General features: G+C 39.2%; 1 protein-coding gene across 1 annotated transcript in view; it reads right to left on the bottom strand.

Annotated features, from left to right (window-relative positions):
* CUNH11orf49 (chromosome unknown C11orf49 homolog) overlaps nucleotides 1-17,258 on the bottom strand; it is a 69,291-nt gene extending 52,033 nt beyond the window's left edge. Inside the window, exons 1-3 of the mRNA XM_005419443.2 lie at nucleotides 17,225-17,258; nucleotides 16,826-16,928; nucleotides 1,076-1,206 (exon numbers count right to left, since the gene is read on the bottom strand). Coding sequence (XP_005419500.2) covers nucleotides 1,076-1,206; nucleotides 16,826-16,928; nucleotides 17,225-17,258 — 268 coding nt within the window. The remainder of the gene's footprint in view (nucleotides 1-1,075; nucleotides 1,207-16,825; nucleotides 16,929-17,224) is intronic.
* Between the last annotated feature and the right edge of the window lie 1,177 nt (nucleotides 17,259-18,435).

Below are 18,435 nucleotides of genomic sequence, written 5' to 3'. Positions count from 1 at the left end.
AAGTACCTCTCACTGGGAAGAAGGTGTTATAGATAGCATAGTCAGTTACTTCAACAGCTTACTACAGATTTTGTCATGTTTAACTGTGATTGCCAAAGATCTAGATGGCATATGTCAAAAAGTGTTTATTCACAGTCTGGCAAACTCTGTTCATCAAAAGCAGAAGTGTTGCAAAGCTTAGCCAGAAGGCAAGGTTTTATCTATATTTAAGAGATGGTTCTAGTCTTTCCTGCCAAAAGACATTAGTCTGAATAGCCAAAAAAATGAGGCTTATAGTAAAAAAAACCCCACCAACATTCATATTTGTACAGCAACTTTTAGTGTATTTGCTTAAAATACTAAATTAAAAAGTAAAACAAAACAATTTTAGTTGCATGTAGTTACATGAGTTTATTTTGAACTCAGGCCAGTTCTGTAATACCTAATATACCAAGTGTAATATAAGAATAGCTAGACATGATAGCACAGTGCTGAGCATTTATTTTGGCACTGGAGCTTTTTCCTTGTGGGTAGGTTTGGGGAAGAGGTCACACAGTTTTCAGTGGTCCCTCTTCCACAGCCATCAGAATTCTGCAGCATCACCTAGCTATGGCAGGACTGTTCAGGCACAGCTCAGGTGGCAGTGTTAACTGCCCCACACCACTGAACCCAGCCTCCTGCAGCTCCTAATGAAAGCACTCAGGAGGCCAGCTGGCTGAGAATCTCAGCACCCCCCTTCCCTCATGCTCCACATCCAATATTCTAACCTCCTCTGGGTCCCAGCCATCAACCTCCAGCACATTTTTTTTCCTGTCTATCTCAATGCACAGGCCCACAATGTCCTCCCTCTGATCTATTGTTGCTTGACATGCTGTTCTGTTACAGAAGTAGCACTGGCAACAAGGTGCTTCTACAGTGCTATATTCTGGGAGCCATTTTTAACCATTCCACAGGGAAATGTTATGCTCTCTCCCCATTAATAATGTTAGGATATTAGAATGCAATGTGAAGGGTCAGTATTCATAGTGCATGAATAGCCTGGGTAGCGATTTTCATGCGAAGGTAACAGGACAGCAGCAGATGCTGGAATACTTGCCTCCATTTTTCCCCACAGTTCGGAAACACCTCCAGAAGGTCCGAAGAAAAGAGGCCCTGTTATGAGGGGTGGCTTGGACAAAGCTGAACTCACGGAACAAGATGTGTGTTCCTTGCTGCACGCTGTTAAAACTGTGGAAAGTCAAAACAAGAATGTTAGAAAGCTAAAACAACATGAATATTCTGGGAACAACTAGAACAGCAGCAAGAAAACCACTGGCCATTACATTTTGTGAAACCAAATCTCCGAAGTTTATACCCATCTGTTCTCTAGAGAGAAGACTATTTGCAAAAACCACACATTGAAATTTAATTATAGGAATTAGAGGTTTGTGAAAGTAAAATTGATTCTAAAGAATCCCAGGAAGGAATGTCCAAGACCCACTTATTTGAAAACAATCCATTGGAAAATGGCTTGCCAAGAGTAACTGTTGTTTATTTGACCAGAAGATGCCCTTTCTTTTAGTACCTTTGAACTTCACTGCTGTTTACATTACAGTTTTCTTTAAAGCCACAAAAAAATCCTCTTTAAGAGAAGCCTCAAGGTATCATTTCTAGGTTACTGAAAATTGACTATTGGATAAAATTTACTGCAGTTGTGATGAAAAGCTGATTGACACACCACTAAACAACAATTTCCACTAATGCATTTTGAAAAAAGTAGTTAGTCATTATCATGAATCTTCAATTCAACACTCATGTTTTTGTATTTTAGTATAAATTTCTAAAATATGAGTTGTAAGCACTTGAGGCTAACTTATTACAGCAAACATTTGTCTTACAAAGGTTTCTCTGAAGTGCAAGAGGTTCTCCTTTGGGCATGGTAAAGCTCAACATACAAGAACAAAAGAAATGCAAATACAAACATTATATACCAAAAGGTATAATGACAGGGTTGCCTCAAAGATAGATTTTGTGCATTTCACTTGGCATCATGCAAGTGGGACAAAGCTTTGAAACACTCCAGAGAGGTCATTAAAACATTCACTTGGGACAGCAGCTTAACTCTCCCTCATAGATGAGAATTAATGAAAAGATACAAGTTTACTTTCATCACAGCAGATCCTCTCCATAGGTAGCATCTCCGAAACAGACAAAATCTGGTGGTCAGTGTGAACCCTCTCAGTCTGCAATTTTAAATCACCTCTTTTAATATAAAGACTTTAAATCACTTTATCCTTCATAATACAGAAAAGGGTCTCACATTTGAAAGAGAATTATTCCACACAGACTTGAGCAAAATTTGAGTCATGTAACAACTGAGTGTGGGTGTGTGTGGAGAGAAGCCATTCAGTTTTGACAAAAGCAATCACCATTTCTCATTTTTAATATCCGGGTTCTCAAACATATGTGAGCAAACAGAATCTGTTGTCATGTGTTGAAAGGTAGTACAGAACACAGTTTCTAGCCCCCCTACCCAAAAGGAAATGTAAATAAAATAAGTACAATTGCCTTATGATTAAGAAGCACTCATGACATTTGAATCCTGGTATCAGGAATATTCTTCCTGTAAATATCATGGACACATACAGTATTTCATATATATGAAACCTTATTCATGCAAAGTAAAGCACAACCATTGTCCCAAGAGATTAAAGTAAATAAATAAATCATGTGCTGGATCAAAATATGCCAAAATTACATGACTATCATTGCAAGTAAAGAGTATTCATTACAAAGTGCTGTCACTCACTGCCTTAGAGTGAACAAGTTCAGAGTAAGGTAAAGTAACTTGCAAAAAGTCCCACAAGATGCCTGTGACAAAGCTGGAAATGGAATTTTAGATCTTCTCATCCCAAACCACAGCCTGTATGACTTCTTTCATTTCTGATCTGCATTGTTTCACTGATGAAAGACTGACAGAGAAAAGAAGGATACAGATGAAAAAGAAGAAACTTGGTGTAACAGAAGAAGGCAGTTTCCAGAAAGATAACACACATAAGGGAGACATTTTGGAAGAGAAAGAAAATGAAGGCACAATGATACAATCAAATACACCAAATTACGCTGCTCAGAACATCTACAGAACATGCAAATTTTGGAAGCAGATCCTGGCACAATTGTAATGGAAAGGTCCAGACACGAAGCTAACACACTATTAATTCACAGGAGACAGCCCTACTATATTACTCCTTATTTCTAATAAGCAAAAACTCTAGTCACTTGCATTTTCAGCATGGGATGGCTTTAAACCTACCAGGCAGAAGGGTATGATATCATTTGTTGCTTACTCAGTTAAAAGAGTGGGTGGATATGCTGGAACATCAGCACACCTGGATGTGCTGACAGCCAAGTGCCGCCAGCTAGTTGAGTAAAGGAGGATTTTGTTTAACTATACAATGGAAGGATTTTCCCCCAAAAGCTCAAGATTGCAAGGAGTCAGAATTTTATCCCAGTTAAGATGCTACATTTCAGACACCCTACTACTTACATTTCTTTTTATAAGTAGTAAAAGTTCAGCTCAAAGGAACCAGCCCATGATGGAGCTATCCAGCAAGCAGCCCAATGACAAATCTATTCTCAGACAGGGTCAAGATCACTACAAGGGACAGGAACACTGTATATTTTGAATAAACTATCTGTGTTGAAATTCCTAGATCATGGGTAGATGGCCAGTACCAAAATAACTTGGCCATCTTTTCTTTAACAGCTGTCCAGAAATGAAGTTACCATTAATGTGGCAATCTTACAGGTAAACATTTCTAGAAGAAAGAAAAATTATGACAACCCAAAGTTGTTACAGATATTCCAACAGTAGGTAGGGCATATGACCAACACCTTACCTTGATTTTTATACATGCAAACAGATGTTTTTTCCAATATCTTTTGAATGCAGAAATGAAATAAGCTGCACTCAGAGGAATGGCTTAAGCAAGATATCAACAATAAAGGAACAAACTTAACCATTAAGCTCAATCAGTCTCAGCAAGTTGGACAGCTGCTGAGATTCTTCCCTTAGGATTGCTGTCTTCCTCTCACTGAACAGCTCATACTGTTAGCAAAGTTAAGTGGCCAGAGCTTTTCAGCACATTTGAAGAATAAAGACTTAGGAAAAAAACCAGGGTACCTCAACAAGTTACTACTTTGTCCTCAATCATTTAGAAATGGGTTTGGGAACCCAGAAGCAGGGAAAATAATTTTTCACTTCTCTGGTTACTTTCTCTTTTTCCTCTTTCAGGCATTTAAAGTGCAGCCATCTGCAAGAGATTCTGCAAGAGAGTCTAGAAGAAAGCTTTCAACAACTGTGCTGGTCTCCAAGCCTCCTATTGCAAACCTAATGATTGCTTCAGTCCTCTACATTACCAGTAAATAGAGTAGGAAAATTAGAAGAGTAACAACAGTTACTAATGATGTGATTTTAGTTGTCTTGCTGAAACCAAGACTACTAATTGAATTGAATGTTCATTAGTTAACACCAGTTTACTGTGAGCACTTATTTCACGAAGAATTGTTAGGCAACTGGATACTCTGTTAACAAAACAGCTTTTTCCATTTACTTGTGAGAAAATCCTGAAGAAAGATAAGAGAAGAATAAAGCAAGGTTCTCAGCTGATGAGGATATCTAAAGAAATTCTTACAGTAGGGGCTTCAGGATGCTTTCTCACTCCTTTCCTTCCCATGCCTCAGAGTCAAATCCCAGAACAGGCTCCTCCAACACCACTGCTGAGAAGGCTGCATCTTGCAGCGCACCCAGGCTGTTCTTGCTATTCTCACATACATGTGAGGGGAAGAAAAAAGATTTGGGAGGAGACTGTGATAAAACAGCTCCAGCTCTCAAAAATGGCTGTGCTGGGAATCCTAGCACTCAGGTGCTGCTTCTCTGAACAGAGCAGCTTTCATAAGGCTTTGTCTTTTGTGTATTTACTTTTCGGCAACCTGCCAGAGTTCAGAAACTTTCAAGCATTCTTTTCAAACCTTTGGACTTCCAAATAGATTGTAAAAGTCCCAGGATACTATGGTAACATCTCAATTGAAACCCATTACAGCAGTTACCCTCTGTCTGCTGAACTCTGGCAAAGCCAAATACGCACAATGCACAGTCCCAAGTCCTCAAGAAGGATGGAAGAGCTTGCCAGGACCCTGCTGTCCCCCTAGCAGGTGCCACCTTTGGTTACCACGCAAAGAGCTGAACAAGCTCACAGGACCCCTCCTCTACCAAATGGAAAACAAGGAACAATGACCATTTTTCCTTAATTGACAGCATTACTGCTTGCACTTTCTATCATGAGCATGATGAAGAAAAAATTTTGAAGGCTTCTTGAGCGTGAATCACTTACACACACCCCCCCACACCCTCCTCTTGACAGCTACACAAGTGTCAAAGTCATTAAAACAGAGTTGAGTGTCTCAAGCAAAAATAAGGTAGTCTCAAATGCAAAGTTGCTGTCAGAGGCTATGTTTAGACTGACTGAAAGGTCTGTAGAGAAAAACAGTGTGGAGGATTTAATGTCAACATATGGGCATCCCAGGATTTGTTTTTTCTTGACACATGCCCTGGACTACTTCTAATCTAGTCCCATTGACTGAATGCTTATTTGCAGAAGGAACACATCTTCCAGTTGAGCTCTACCTGAAAGGAACCCAGAGCTCCAAGACTGCTTCATTGTGTGAAGTAAAGCACAGTAAGTAGGGATAACCAGGAGTATTGGGATTAGAGACTATGCTACAATGTGTAACAAATAACAAGCTCTAACAATAGAAAATACTGAAATACAAAAGGCTTTACAAAGCAGGCAATTTCTATTGTTAAATAACTCATCCACAACAATAAAGCATCCCCAAATGACCAACTACGCTTAGCCCAAGGCTATGCTCTGAGATAGTAAAGTGAGGCTTACCTTGCCTAGAAGGAACTCAGAGGGAACACTTAAAACTGGAGGCATAACTGGGTACAAAAAAAAATTACTGTTGCAGTAATTAAATTACTGCTGTATGAATGTAGTTTAAGATCATTTTATTCTTCACCTCTTGGTTTAAGTGTACTACAATATTTGCAATATTCAGATGAATCATTGGACTGCTTTTTTAGCTATCCTCCTTGGAAAGTAATGTAGGACTATGAGTATTCCTCAATTCAAAGCCATTGTTTCAAGTGCTTTTTAAAATTCCACAGATCTTAGAACCTGGGACACTGAGGTCAGCCTCAAGGAAACCACCATCTTCCTCTAACGAAATTAGCAGTGCTTTTTAAGCATTTCCTTGGAAATGTGTTATGACAAAACAGATGCTATAAGTTATTCCTGATGACTGGCTTTAAGGGAAAATAATCGGGTTTTTTTAACAACTAGGCAGATAGGAAATCATTAACATTAAAAATATTTTGGCAAGATTGGGTGATATAAGACTGCAAACACAGAGACTGGATCTTTTGAGATCCTTTCTGTCTCATGCACTCAAGTTTACTTCAGCTGAAGGATGTGGAAAGAGGGAAAGGAATGACAAATTTTAATTATGTGCTTTCAGACTTCTTGATATAGGCTAAGAACCTCTGTATTCATGGCAGACTTAATACAGGTGGTACAAAGATTATCCCATGTACTGGGATGAAGGAAATGAACCACAGCACCTGTGACACAGGACAGAGTAGGCAGTGAACAAGCCTTTTTATGTTGCTTTGTAGCAAACCAAACCCTCTGAGACCAGTTTGCAGATTCTGGAGAAGAAAAGGATTAAAGGAGTTGCTGTGCTTGCTTGTTATTACCCAGAAAGCCTTTATCTTTTTTTAGAGTCCCTCTCCCTTAATTTTTCATATGCTAGGTCAGTAATTTAACACCTCAAGCCTTGCAAATCCCAAGCTAAAATGACCATACTGTGTAGAATTAGTAGCCCAGGATGTAAAAAAAAAATAAAATTAAAAGGCAAATGGGGAGGGGTGGGGACATGGGAATCTTTAAAAACAGAGGCCTTTTGATCAGAGCAGCATCCTGCAGTTCGCTGTAACTCAAGCTGACCATTCTTACATAGCAGGAATTAAGGACTCCCCCTGCCAGGCAGGGCCCTATTAAAACATAATAGCTGTTTGAAAAGGGTAAGCAAGCTGATATGGATATAATAGGCCACATATTGGGGCCCCTTTATACTGTGAAATAAAGCTTCTTCTTAGAATTATGAGCTGGGAAGCCCAGCATTCAGGAAGACTGGAAAGGGCATACAATGAAAGACCATAAATAGCCCTGCAGAAGCCCTCCAAGGTGCTTAAGGGAAAAGTAAAGAAGCCTTCACAGATAAGCATCAATCACCCATGACCAGCTCTTTTGGTCTGATCAGGTGCAATTTCAGACTACATGGTGTTTCAGTGAGTCTGGAGAGGTCTTGCTGGTATAAACAGAGATTTATTTTTTACAGTAGGAAACTGTGTAAGTTGCATACCACAGGAACGGCTGCATGAACACCATTATAACTAGCTTTTATGGAGAAGACTGCAAGTTGCTACCCAGCTTCCCTCAAAAAAACCTGCTTTTTTCTGCCCAAGCCTAAACTAAATACATAAATAATAAACCAATCCAGAATTAAAACTACACAAGGAAAACTGATAACTCTCCAGCTAATCTATTTAGTATTTGTTCAAAGTAGTCCAACTTGACATTTTGAGGCAAGAAGAAAATTCCTTCTGAACTGCTTTATAACTCTCTATATTCTGAGGGTAAGGGAGATGCAAGTCCTCTGTTAGCTTCATTATCATACACCATGATCTCTATTCTTTGGCTTCCTTTATTAACCAATGAGTATTTCTGTCCTCCCTGTTGTGTTGTGGAATTCATTCACTAGATTTAAGATACCACAGAAACCATACCGTGAACCGGTGGCAAGGGCGACAAGATGGCACAAAGATGAAAAACACTATTAAAAACACAAGCCACACAAGGTAGTACTCTGATTTCGTCTTGTCTAACAGTTCAGAAAGTAGCTATGGAATTGACATCGGCTGGAGATGGATTTTGATACCAAAGCATAAAGTAGGAGTATGGATTTGAAAATTATTGAGCAACTGCACCCCATCTTGAACTCCTGAGATCAAAGTAAAATGCCATGTAAAGGCAAACTGACTTTTCAGAAAGTTGAGGCCAAAGCATAAGTACAAGTAAGGGCCTGCTTGCTCCATTCTGCATGAATTCTCCTGTTGTAAGACAGTTCCACATTAAATAAACTAGACTTTTAGTTATTTTAAAAGGGAGCAGCCCAATCATGTTATGGCTGTGATGACACACTAAAAACTGAAATATAACTGAATACCCGTTCCAAAGAGATTGAACACTGGTACCATGCAAACAGATTCCCTATTTGCTCATTTCAACCTTCCATTTGACTGGAGAATTTCAGAGGAAGAAATTTACAACTGGTACTCTGTCATCCAATTCAGTTGCCTTGACAAGCACTATAGCACATCAAAGACTGAGCAGCTTCCAATATTTTCATCATGGCAACAAATGAACCTTGCCAAAATTCCCTAATATAGATGAAGTTACATCATTTGACATTAATGCTAACTCTGCATTTGGACATTGCTTAGCTAAACCACTTTGTGCTCACTACAACTTCTTGGCTACAGTGTTGACCAGCTACAGTTTGTTTAATTCACTTGAAGATACACAATAATATTACATTTGCAGGACGTGGTTATTGCAACTCACTAAAGCTAATGTATTCTGGGATCTGTATGGTTTCAACATACCACTGCACAGAAAATCTCAGGGTCTCTGAAGACATGCAGATTTCTAGAAACTAGACTTCTTGCTTTTCTTGCTATTGTTTAGTGTTGCTTTTACAGAAAAGAAAGATAAACCACATTTCAAAAATGCATTTTTCAGGCTTACAAGATTTTTGGTGTTTGATATTAATGGAGATGCAGACATAGTCAAGGGATTTTATCCTGTAAAGGATAAGGAATCTTATTATGGGATCTTATCAGATCCCATTGCTGCAAACATTCGCTGATTTTTACAGTTTGGCATACCTAATTTAGGAAAAAATTTCCATTTGTTGGTCTTGTCCACAAGGGAACACATCCTCTTAGCACAGCAGTTAGAAATGTTCCTCAAGGTTTTCTGTGATTCCTCAACATTTTGCAGCCTAAGAACAAACACAAAAGTCCTTCCAACAACACAAAACTGGGAAAAACCCCAAACCAGCAACAGAAAAACCAAACCCCAACTTCAATTCTGATCCATCTTTCCTTAAAGGTATTTCTGGGAAGAAATAAAAAGTGTTCCTTAAACTTACACAACTTGATTCCAATTTAATAGGAAGCCTTATAGGTTTAGACAGATGTAAGCCAAGAACTCTAAAACTGATCTCCTATATACATGAAGTAGCCCAGACCCATGCCAAAGTGCTTCATTAAAGCAAGAACCAAACCGCGTGAGTTAGTACCACAGAGAGAGGTACTGCTATTCATGAAGTTACCATGTATCCAACAGTGGTACTCTTAGTGCTGAAGACATCAAAAGCTTTATTGGAGGAAATAGTATGTTAAAAAGGAAATATTACTAACAGAAAATGATAAAGTTATGCCTTTCATTCTTAAGAATAATTTTTAAACCCCTACATACAATATGGGAAAAAACACCATGTACCAAACTTGCTATGCTGCTATGTTTTTCCAAAGCTGCTATTCTTGTGTGCATTTCTACTGAATTCCAGTTCCCACTTTTACATTACTAAAACAGTTTCCTTCAAAACAATTAGAGAAACTGCAGGAAATCCAATCTTTCAAGCATGAGGTGAGATTACTGCTTTATTTACACATTGCAGATCATATGCAAAAGACTAAGTAGCTCCACTACATCTATGGTGGATATATCACTATTTATGTTTCTCATCTTTTCCTATATATTTCAACAGTGACTCAGCAAGCACAACTGAGCAATTTTCCAGAACGATGGGGAAAGTTGCTTGTCGAACAGTTATATCAGCATTGAATATCTAATTTGCATCACGACAATCTACAGACCTTTTCTCAGTGGAAGATGGACAATATAAGATTTCCAGAGCTCCTCAATTCTGACTTGAGGGCCTTTTCACTTCTGCAAGGATAGAAACAAAACCACAACAGAGATGCATGATAAGAAATGCAAGAACAGGGCAGGAACCAGCCAATATCACAGCTATAAAATAAAAAAAATAGCAGACTGATGGAGAAAGTAAAACTAAACAGAAGACTCTGTGATGTCCCAGGAATGCACACTGTCAGCTCCTGTCCAGCCTTTCATCCACCAGTACCCCCAAGGCCTTCTTGGCAGGACTGCTCTTAACCTGTCCATCCCTCAGTCTGTATAAATACATATGTTTGAAGTCACAAAAGCCTGATCTTAACTCCCAGCTGGGATCATACACTTCTCTAAATTTGTACTAGTAATAACAGCAAGTATGACAAAAAGCAGTAAAAAAATTGGAAGCATAAACAAGAGTTTTACTAGAGTCAAAACCTAAAGCTAGAGAGAAAATAGTACATTCAACTCTAGCACAGAGAAAAGGCACAAAGTTAACTCATATATATTGTCTTGATGCTTGTACCATTTGCCACATTCCTGGACTCTGGCTTTTGGGAAATTTCTTTCCAGTTTTATTAGCTATCCACACCACCTGCATGCAGTTGGCTTTAATCTAAAGGAAGCTCAATTTCACGGCACATGTGTTGCGTTTCAACCTTCAAGGCTGTAAGAAAAAATAAAATATACCCAATTACATAAGGTCTCCATAAAGCAGTCAGCCAACTCTTGCTGCAGCTATTCTGAAAAAGACCACAAGTAAATATCTAATTTCCATGATGTGAAGGAATAGGAAAGAAGTTGGCAAAGACTGCACTGCTACTTCTGTGAATCTACACTAGGAGCATCATAATCTGATCACACTGCACATGGAAACTGTAATTACCTCTCTTTAAAGAGCAAGAGCACAGTGCAGGTCAAGTCAGCATGTAAGCGCAGACATCATGGATAACTAACCTGTGCTGACAAGATGCTGATATCAAGTATTAACATTCATGTGCTTTGGCAAATCCTGCAGATTCTTTTGTCACCAAACAGTATGAGAAGTTTCTTATGTGGAGTATATTACTATATAGAGCATCACTGGTAAATACTTTCTTTTAAGCGCAATTCTGTTACTGCTTTGCTACGATTGTTCCAAGATAACCCTGTTTACCAAAAAGATTTTTTACCTTTTTATCCCCCTTGTATTTCTTTGCAGAGGACACATCTGAATATCCACTCATCTGTAAGATTCTCAAGAATAAGGTAAGACAATACTACATTTTCTAATATATTGGCAACATGTACAAACTACAGTGGGAATTGTGTTATTGAGATTAATGTATGCATTTTTCCAGCTGTTTACTCAACAGCAGTTATCCCAATCAGCATATTTGTCAGGTTAGGACTTGTTGCAATGTTTGTTACAGAGAAACGACTCTGGGAAAATCAGGAGTTCATAGATCCTGGCTGTCATATCCAAATCCCAATGCTGTTTCTGCCATAAAGCAATTCTATAATAAAAACAGAGTGACAGATACACAGGTTCCAGACAAAATTCACATAATTTAAATGTCATATAGAGTTATCCACAACCCCCAGATCTTCCATAGCACTCATACAAAATACATACCCCATGCACAGTGGGCAGGAGGTATTGAAATCCCATTTCTAAGGTGGGCTGGAGAAATTCAATTACAAGAAAGAGAGTTTGCCCTTCTGACAATGCTTCTCTGTAGAGGTGAGACTGGAAGGCAACAAAGGGACTAACAGAAAGGCTTTGTGTCCATTAGCAACACTCTTAGTGGAGAAATATGCAATTACTGTAGGTTCCCCAGAAAGATTTATCAACAAATTCAGTCCTGCAAATCCACTGTAGTCTGTGGAGAGACACTTTCAAAATGTTTCTTTCACAGCAACTTATACATATTAACTGCAAAACCTCCTCAGAGCTTCTGGCACAAGTGCTGTGTCTGAGTTCATATATTCACTCTCTCTCCACTGATAACTGAAGAGCAAAGGAGAGGCAGACAGCAGTCGTACACAGTGCCCTAGGGCTCAAGGAATCCCAAGTAAAAGCCTGTCAGGAACCATCAAGCACATTATCCCAGCTGAGATTTTCAGCCCAAAGGGCTGCTGCACAGCTAGGTCATTGACAGCAGCAGCTTGATACTGATCACATGGCTCTGTGCAGCCTTGCATTGAGTGGCATCATTTTATCTTTTTCTCTCCATAGCAGAAGACATGTAGGAATCAGGACAGTATTTGAAGAATACATGAAATGTTGTGGGGTTTTTTGCAATTGCTCAGAAGATTATATCAGAGAGAATATCAATATTTTAGGTAATATCCTAAAAGCATTAAGATCTCACAAATACTACTGATTTGCCCAAAACACAAAGAACTAACACTAAAAAACCCCAACAGCCAATGCCCCTCTCCCAGACAGTTGTACTGAGAAATTCTAATGAATGGCGTCATCTCTCAGAAAGGGAATCTGGCACAACTCGTCAAAGCCCTAAGGACCTTCTCACTACTGTTTTTGCTGTTTGTATTGTAATTGTACAAAGTACAGAGTCGACAGTCTACAATGCTAGGTGCTGTAAAGTACATGCAGAACAATATCAATTCTGTCTTGAAGAGCTTACACTATCCTTGCAAACAAGACAAAACAAGTTACTCTGAAAAGGGGAAAGATGCAGAGCAGATGACAGCAAGATGATGACGGTGATAAGGCCTACATACACAGATGCAAAGAAAAAAGAAAATTGATGGCTCTAAGCTAGCTCTAAGAATCTCTCCTTTTCATAATCAGATAATTCAGCTTATTTCCAGTTGCCAATTAAGGTCGCCTTCAGTGAGTGGCTTAGTTCTCATGGGCATCCCATCTGTCTTGTTCCGGGCCCTTCCCCCCTGCCCTCCTCCCCCAAGGGTATTGAGACATTTTTAAAGAGAAGGAAATTCTTTACTCTACAGATTTATTTCTGTTATGTTGTACAGCAATAAAAGACTGAACAAGCCAAAGGTTTGTCCGATACCAAAGCCTGTGTCTATTGCCAGAGAAAGCCAAAGGAGCAGTATCACATTTGTCCCTAAGGAAAGAGTTGAACAAATCATTCCAGCCAATCCAGACAGCAAGAGAAAATGAAGTACTTTCATTGCTAGAAGTTGATACTTCTCACCATGATAACATCTTCCTTCCCAAGGATCCCAAACTATATAGCACTGTCAATCTTGTTACTAGTAACAAAGCAAATGTTCCTTCCTGTAAAACAGGGCTCTACACAGTGCTGAGCTGGTATTTTGAATTGCCAGGCACACAACAGATCTAAAAGCTGTATCTGACCCTCAACCCTGTCACACACAGCACAGATACCTCCTCAGATAAATACTGTTAAACTGTCACATAAGATCCAGCAGGGGCATTCAAGTCAGAACCAGCAGCAATACTCTTTACAGGAAAAGAGGATCTCAGCCATCAGTTTGCAGAGTCCAGTGGAAGCAGTGCTACATCCGCAAGCTAAAAGCAAGAGTTTTTTCTCAGTCATGCTCCAGCTAGCAGGTGGTCAGGACATATTTCACCAGAAACAAAAGAAAAGGAGAAGTGTTTTGTGACAAGAATATAGACTCAAAAAAAAAAAGTCCATTTCCTTGTCTCCAATTCACTTGTGTTTGATTTATCAAACGAACAAATTTATGGAAAAAAGTTTCCTAACCAAGGTAAGTTACAACTGGTTATTATTTCTGAGCTTTCCAAAGAGTCTTGAAAAGAGCAGCACATCTACCTGCATGGTGAAAGAAAAAGTTTCAAGCAAAGGGTTAGCCTACAAGAAAAGTAAAACACAACATACTAGTCGGAAGTTTCTTAATTATTTTTTTTCTTGCTGGTTCTTTAAGCTGAAATGAAAAAAAAGACACACAGACTCTTAAGAGCCCAGAAAACAAAGTGGGATGCTATGCACATTCCCTCTGCATGATCAAATGCATTAGAAAGAGCACCCTGTTTTTCTTCAGTATAGGAAAGATCAAGAAGACAGGATGATAAATAATGTATAGGGGTAACATGTTCCTTTAAGATATGTTGGCACAGACATCAGGCTGGAAGAAGCAAAGCAGCATTAGTGTGTAATTACACAGAGGATTTTCAAGAGTCTGCATTTCATGAAGATTCAAGAGCAGAGCTGAGATTTCTCAAGCTTGTAATGAACAAATACCAGTAGCATTTCAGCATATCTATAAAGTCAAGATTAGTCCTAAGAGAGGCATAATTTTACTTGTTTAACTAAAAGATGTGGATTAATTGGCAGAGGGGTGATTGATCCCTGTTCCTGTAAGGGTCAGAAGCGAGCCAGATGAGGGAAGCCTCAAGGTACTCCCAAGATTGAAAGCAGATGTCCACATGATTGGGACAAATGAACACTGGAATAAGGTGGGAGAAAAAAACTATCCTTGAAGACAAACTATTCTGGAAGGAAAACTGTAGAGATCAAGGTTAGTCCTCTGCAATCAGCAATCACAGTGCTAGATGGTGGAGAGCAGTGAAATACATACCCAATTCCATTTCTTAGAAAAAACTGAAATACTCATTGCCAGCAAAACACTTACTGCTTCATCCATACAGAACTAAATGACTGCATAATTTTCAATTCTGAAATTTCACTCAGGTATGCTAAGTCCCAAAGTTTTCTTAATTACCAAAAAAAACCAAGTTGTTGTAACTGGCTCAAAGACTTGAACTGACATGGTAAAGTGGGCCATTGCAATGCATGATGGAAATGCAATCAGGTTGCTCTTCAGCAGTGAATCCAGGAGAGAGGTCCGTGGAATACCACTACATCGAGAAGTATGCCCTCTGAAAGGCATTTGGAAAATATCTAATACCTGTCCTTGACAGATTAATTTCAACTTCTGAAAAGTTACAGAAGTCATTCTTTTAATAAACACTTTTTTTTAAAGTTACTTGTTTGGGCCTGCCAAACTGCCCACTAGCTTTCTAAACCTGGGCTTGGTCTCTAATTTTAAGTCAGCACAAATAGGGAAAAGACAATTTTAAAAACTGGACATCCTAATACCAAGTCCCTTCATCTTAAATCTGCAGAATACTTCAAAATATGTCCATTCCAATCCTCTCCTTCAGAAAAACATGGATTATGGAACACACTGGGACAGTGCCCACAAAACTTCTCGAATCCCACAAGTTATCTTTGAGCTTGAAGATGCTGAGACTGAAGATCAAGTTTATTTGCCTGGGAAAGAAGTGTAGCCTTCAAAGCACAGGAGGAACAAATGTTGAGTGGATGAACAGAACTCTTCTGGGCAGTGAGGGCTCACCACTAAGCCCTGGGAGCCAGAACATATGACATTTTCATAATATGAAACTTCACATTCTACACCCATATTGGCTATCATTTATTCTCCACTTTAAATTAAGAATCCCACATTTCAAATCTTCACAGCTCTCAAAATTACCAAGCTTGTTTGTGCTTTGGTATGGGGACACAGTTTCATCTGCTGAACTCCAGATATTTTAGAAAAGAAAAAAAAAAGGAGAACTACTAGTTCTATATTACAGAATGAATGAAAAGGAATCCTTTTCCTACAGGAAATATATAATCCTATATTCCTAGATATATAATAGATAATATTATAATATATAATACATAATTATATTATATATACATATAATTCTATAATCCTTTAATGAAATCAGAAACTCCACAAGACACTCACTGTGAACAAGAAAACATTGTAAAAATTGTATCTCTGAAAATAAATGGAAAAACAAGATCTCCACCGCCTAAGTCAGTCTGAGGGTTTTGCTCTATGGTGATGGTTTTGTTCATTATAATGGTTTTGAACCACTACTTATTCTTTTAAAGGTAGAAGTGGAACAGGAAGTGAAAAGAAAATGGTTATCACATCAAGATGAAGAAATACTACAGAGCATTTTGAACAGTTTCACTGTGTGAACGACCTCTTGCTCACCATTTAATTTTTGAAGTATATATGATCAGAAGTTTAGAAAAGGCACAAAAGAGTCAATTTGAAATTAGATGCAAGCTAATCTGCAGAGATTCCTCAATGACAATTTCAGCAGGGTATTTCAAAGCCACCTTGCCTTCAACTCCAGTAAAGAAATCCTGTTGCTGGGTGGAGGTGATTGTAATCCTGCTCTTTATCTTTGTTAAGCTCTTGTTTTCCAACTACTTGCTCAGCTGACTAATGTCAGTATTACTTTCTCTGAACAGAAAGCACATAGTTTTTCCCTCAATAATTTTCTTGCAAATTAGTAAGAAGAGACAGTGCTCATGTCCAGTACTTAAGTACCCAGGTTTTAAGGGAAGAAGAGACACCTTATTAAAGCATTTAATAGAACAACTATCACACAAGGAGACAGACAATCCAAACTCATACTCAAGAAAAGGAAGAATGAGTGCTGCTGAAACCAGCAGCAGTCTGTGAAACAGTTTGCTTCAGTATTTCTCAAGCAGTTTGATACTAACAGTCCTGACCAAGAGAAGCAGAATTTGGTTTTCCATGTTTTTAAAATCACTGTTCCCCAGAGTGACTGCTTTACACAAATGTTTGTAATAGAAGAGGAACTGAACTGTACAAAACTGACTCCATTTCCAAAACACGCTCAGGCAGCCCTTGACTAACCCAGTGAAATCCAACATTCACAACATAACCAGCACATGTCCAGTTCCATTCTCCACGTATTCCGTCCGTTTCCAAAAGCCCTCCTCAGGCTGGCCCTATTGGCAGCATCCTGATGTACTTACTATTCAGTGAAGAACCTGGCAATGCCATACTGACTAACATCCTCTCTGTTCTCCAGCAGCTGACTCACTGCATCCTCCATGTACGTGAGGACATGTCGCTGAGCTGCAAATAAAAAAACAGTAAGAGACAGAAGTTAGAATATAAGGGGCCTTCCCAGAGCCAGACAAGCCCAGCTGTGTGCCTTACACAAGACATCAAGCATCTGCTTCCTCAATTACAGAGTGGAGGTTTCTTTCTCCCAGAAATAGATAGCAAAATTCATCACCTAAATCCTGCTTTCCTTCCTGGCTACACAGAGTTAGTCGTTAACAGCACTGACCCTTTTTTAGAATCCCCTGAGATTTTGGTATTGAAGGAAGATAAGGAGTTGTGAGGCAGCTTCACTGGAAAACACTTACTCCAGAGGAGTTCCTGATCTCTGTTCTGAGCCATCTTTCCTACACAGATTGTCAATGCTGTTTTGATGGGGCTGCTGCAGAGTTTTAGGTGTTCTTTACTCTCCCCTCTATACCAAAGCCAAGTAGCTTTAAGGTTGTTTTGTAAAGGTTTCCTCCTGAAGGTGCAAATAAAAGTACATCTGTTTCCAAACAAGCATTGGTGATGTGGCAGGTGGGGAACAGGTCTGAATGCCAAGAGAGATTTATATTGCTCAACAGCCAGTCTCAAATAACTGCCTAGGCCAAACACAGGAGAATTTCAGAAATGGTGGATCTGCCAATACCTCACCACAGAACGACACTCACTTATAAGACTCCTGAGTAAAGACAGTTTGGTGCAACACAAACTGTTTTGCTGCTTCTACAGGGGGCAGACTGTACAAAACAAGCATTTGCCAGGGAGGAAGCAGCACAGATTTACCACTGAGTCCCTTTGATGTTTTTGGCTAGAAACCAAGCTAGAGCAACAAAGAGCCGAATGTGAGGTGATGCGCCAGCCAGCAAGCAGTAGACTTTCCAAGTCTACAAGTTCAACAATCAGAAGACAAGTTACAACGAACCCAGGAAAATCATTCCTAACCTGGAAAGCACACAAACCCTGTTCCCAAACCACACACCTCCATCCTAAACACGTATCCTACTGTACCTTTGCAAGTAGTGTCGTGTCCTAAAAAGAGCAGGAGAAAACCCTTAGGGAATATAGGAAAGGCAAGGGCTGTTCTTGCTCCTTGCCAATCCGCTCCAGACTTGGCAGAATCACCCCCTCACCAGCAACTGGCCAACCTCAGACCCACATCAATATTCTCTAAACCATTTTAATTTGTGTTTAATATCCTGGTAAGCATCAAGCCTGTGCCACTTGATACACAGCATGGAAGGCCCTTTCATCTTAGTGTGGGGCAGGTGGACTTCAAGAGAAGCCCGGAAATGATTATTCCCAGTGGATATAGTGATTAGAAGTATGCGTGAATATTGATTGCTATCAGGGGATTTCTCTGCCTAGAACACTTTTCAGGACAATAGTAAAATTGGTTAAGCACACCCTGGAAAATACCTTGCAGCTGATAGCAAAATGGTGAGCCAAAGGTTTAAAGATATTATCTGGCACTAAAAGATATAGGGCGTAGCTTTATTTAATTATTTTAATGCAAAGGAATAAAATTAAATTTATG

The sequence above is a fragment of the Geospiza fortis genome, unplaced genomic scaffold (genome assembly GCF_000277835.1).
Source record: "Geospiza fortis unplaced genomic scaffold, GeoFor_1.0 scaffold66, whole genome shotgun sequence".
In the NCBI taxonomy this organism is placed as follows: Eukaryota; Metazoa; Chordata; class Aves; order Passeriformes; family Thraupidae; genus Geospiza; species Geospiza fortis.
The sequence above is the reverse complement of the archived record's forward strand: the minus strand, read 5'-3'. Positions and strand labels throughout refer to the sequence as shown.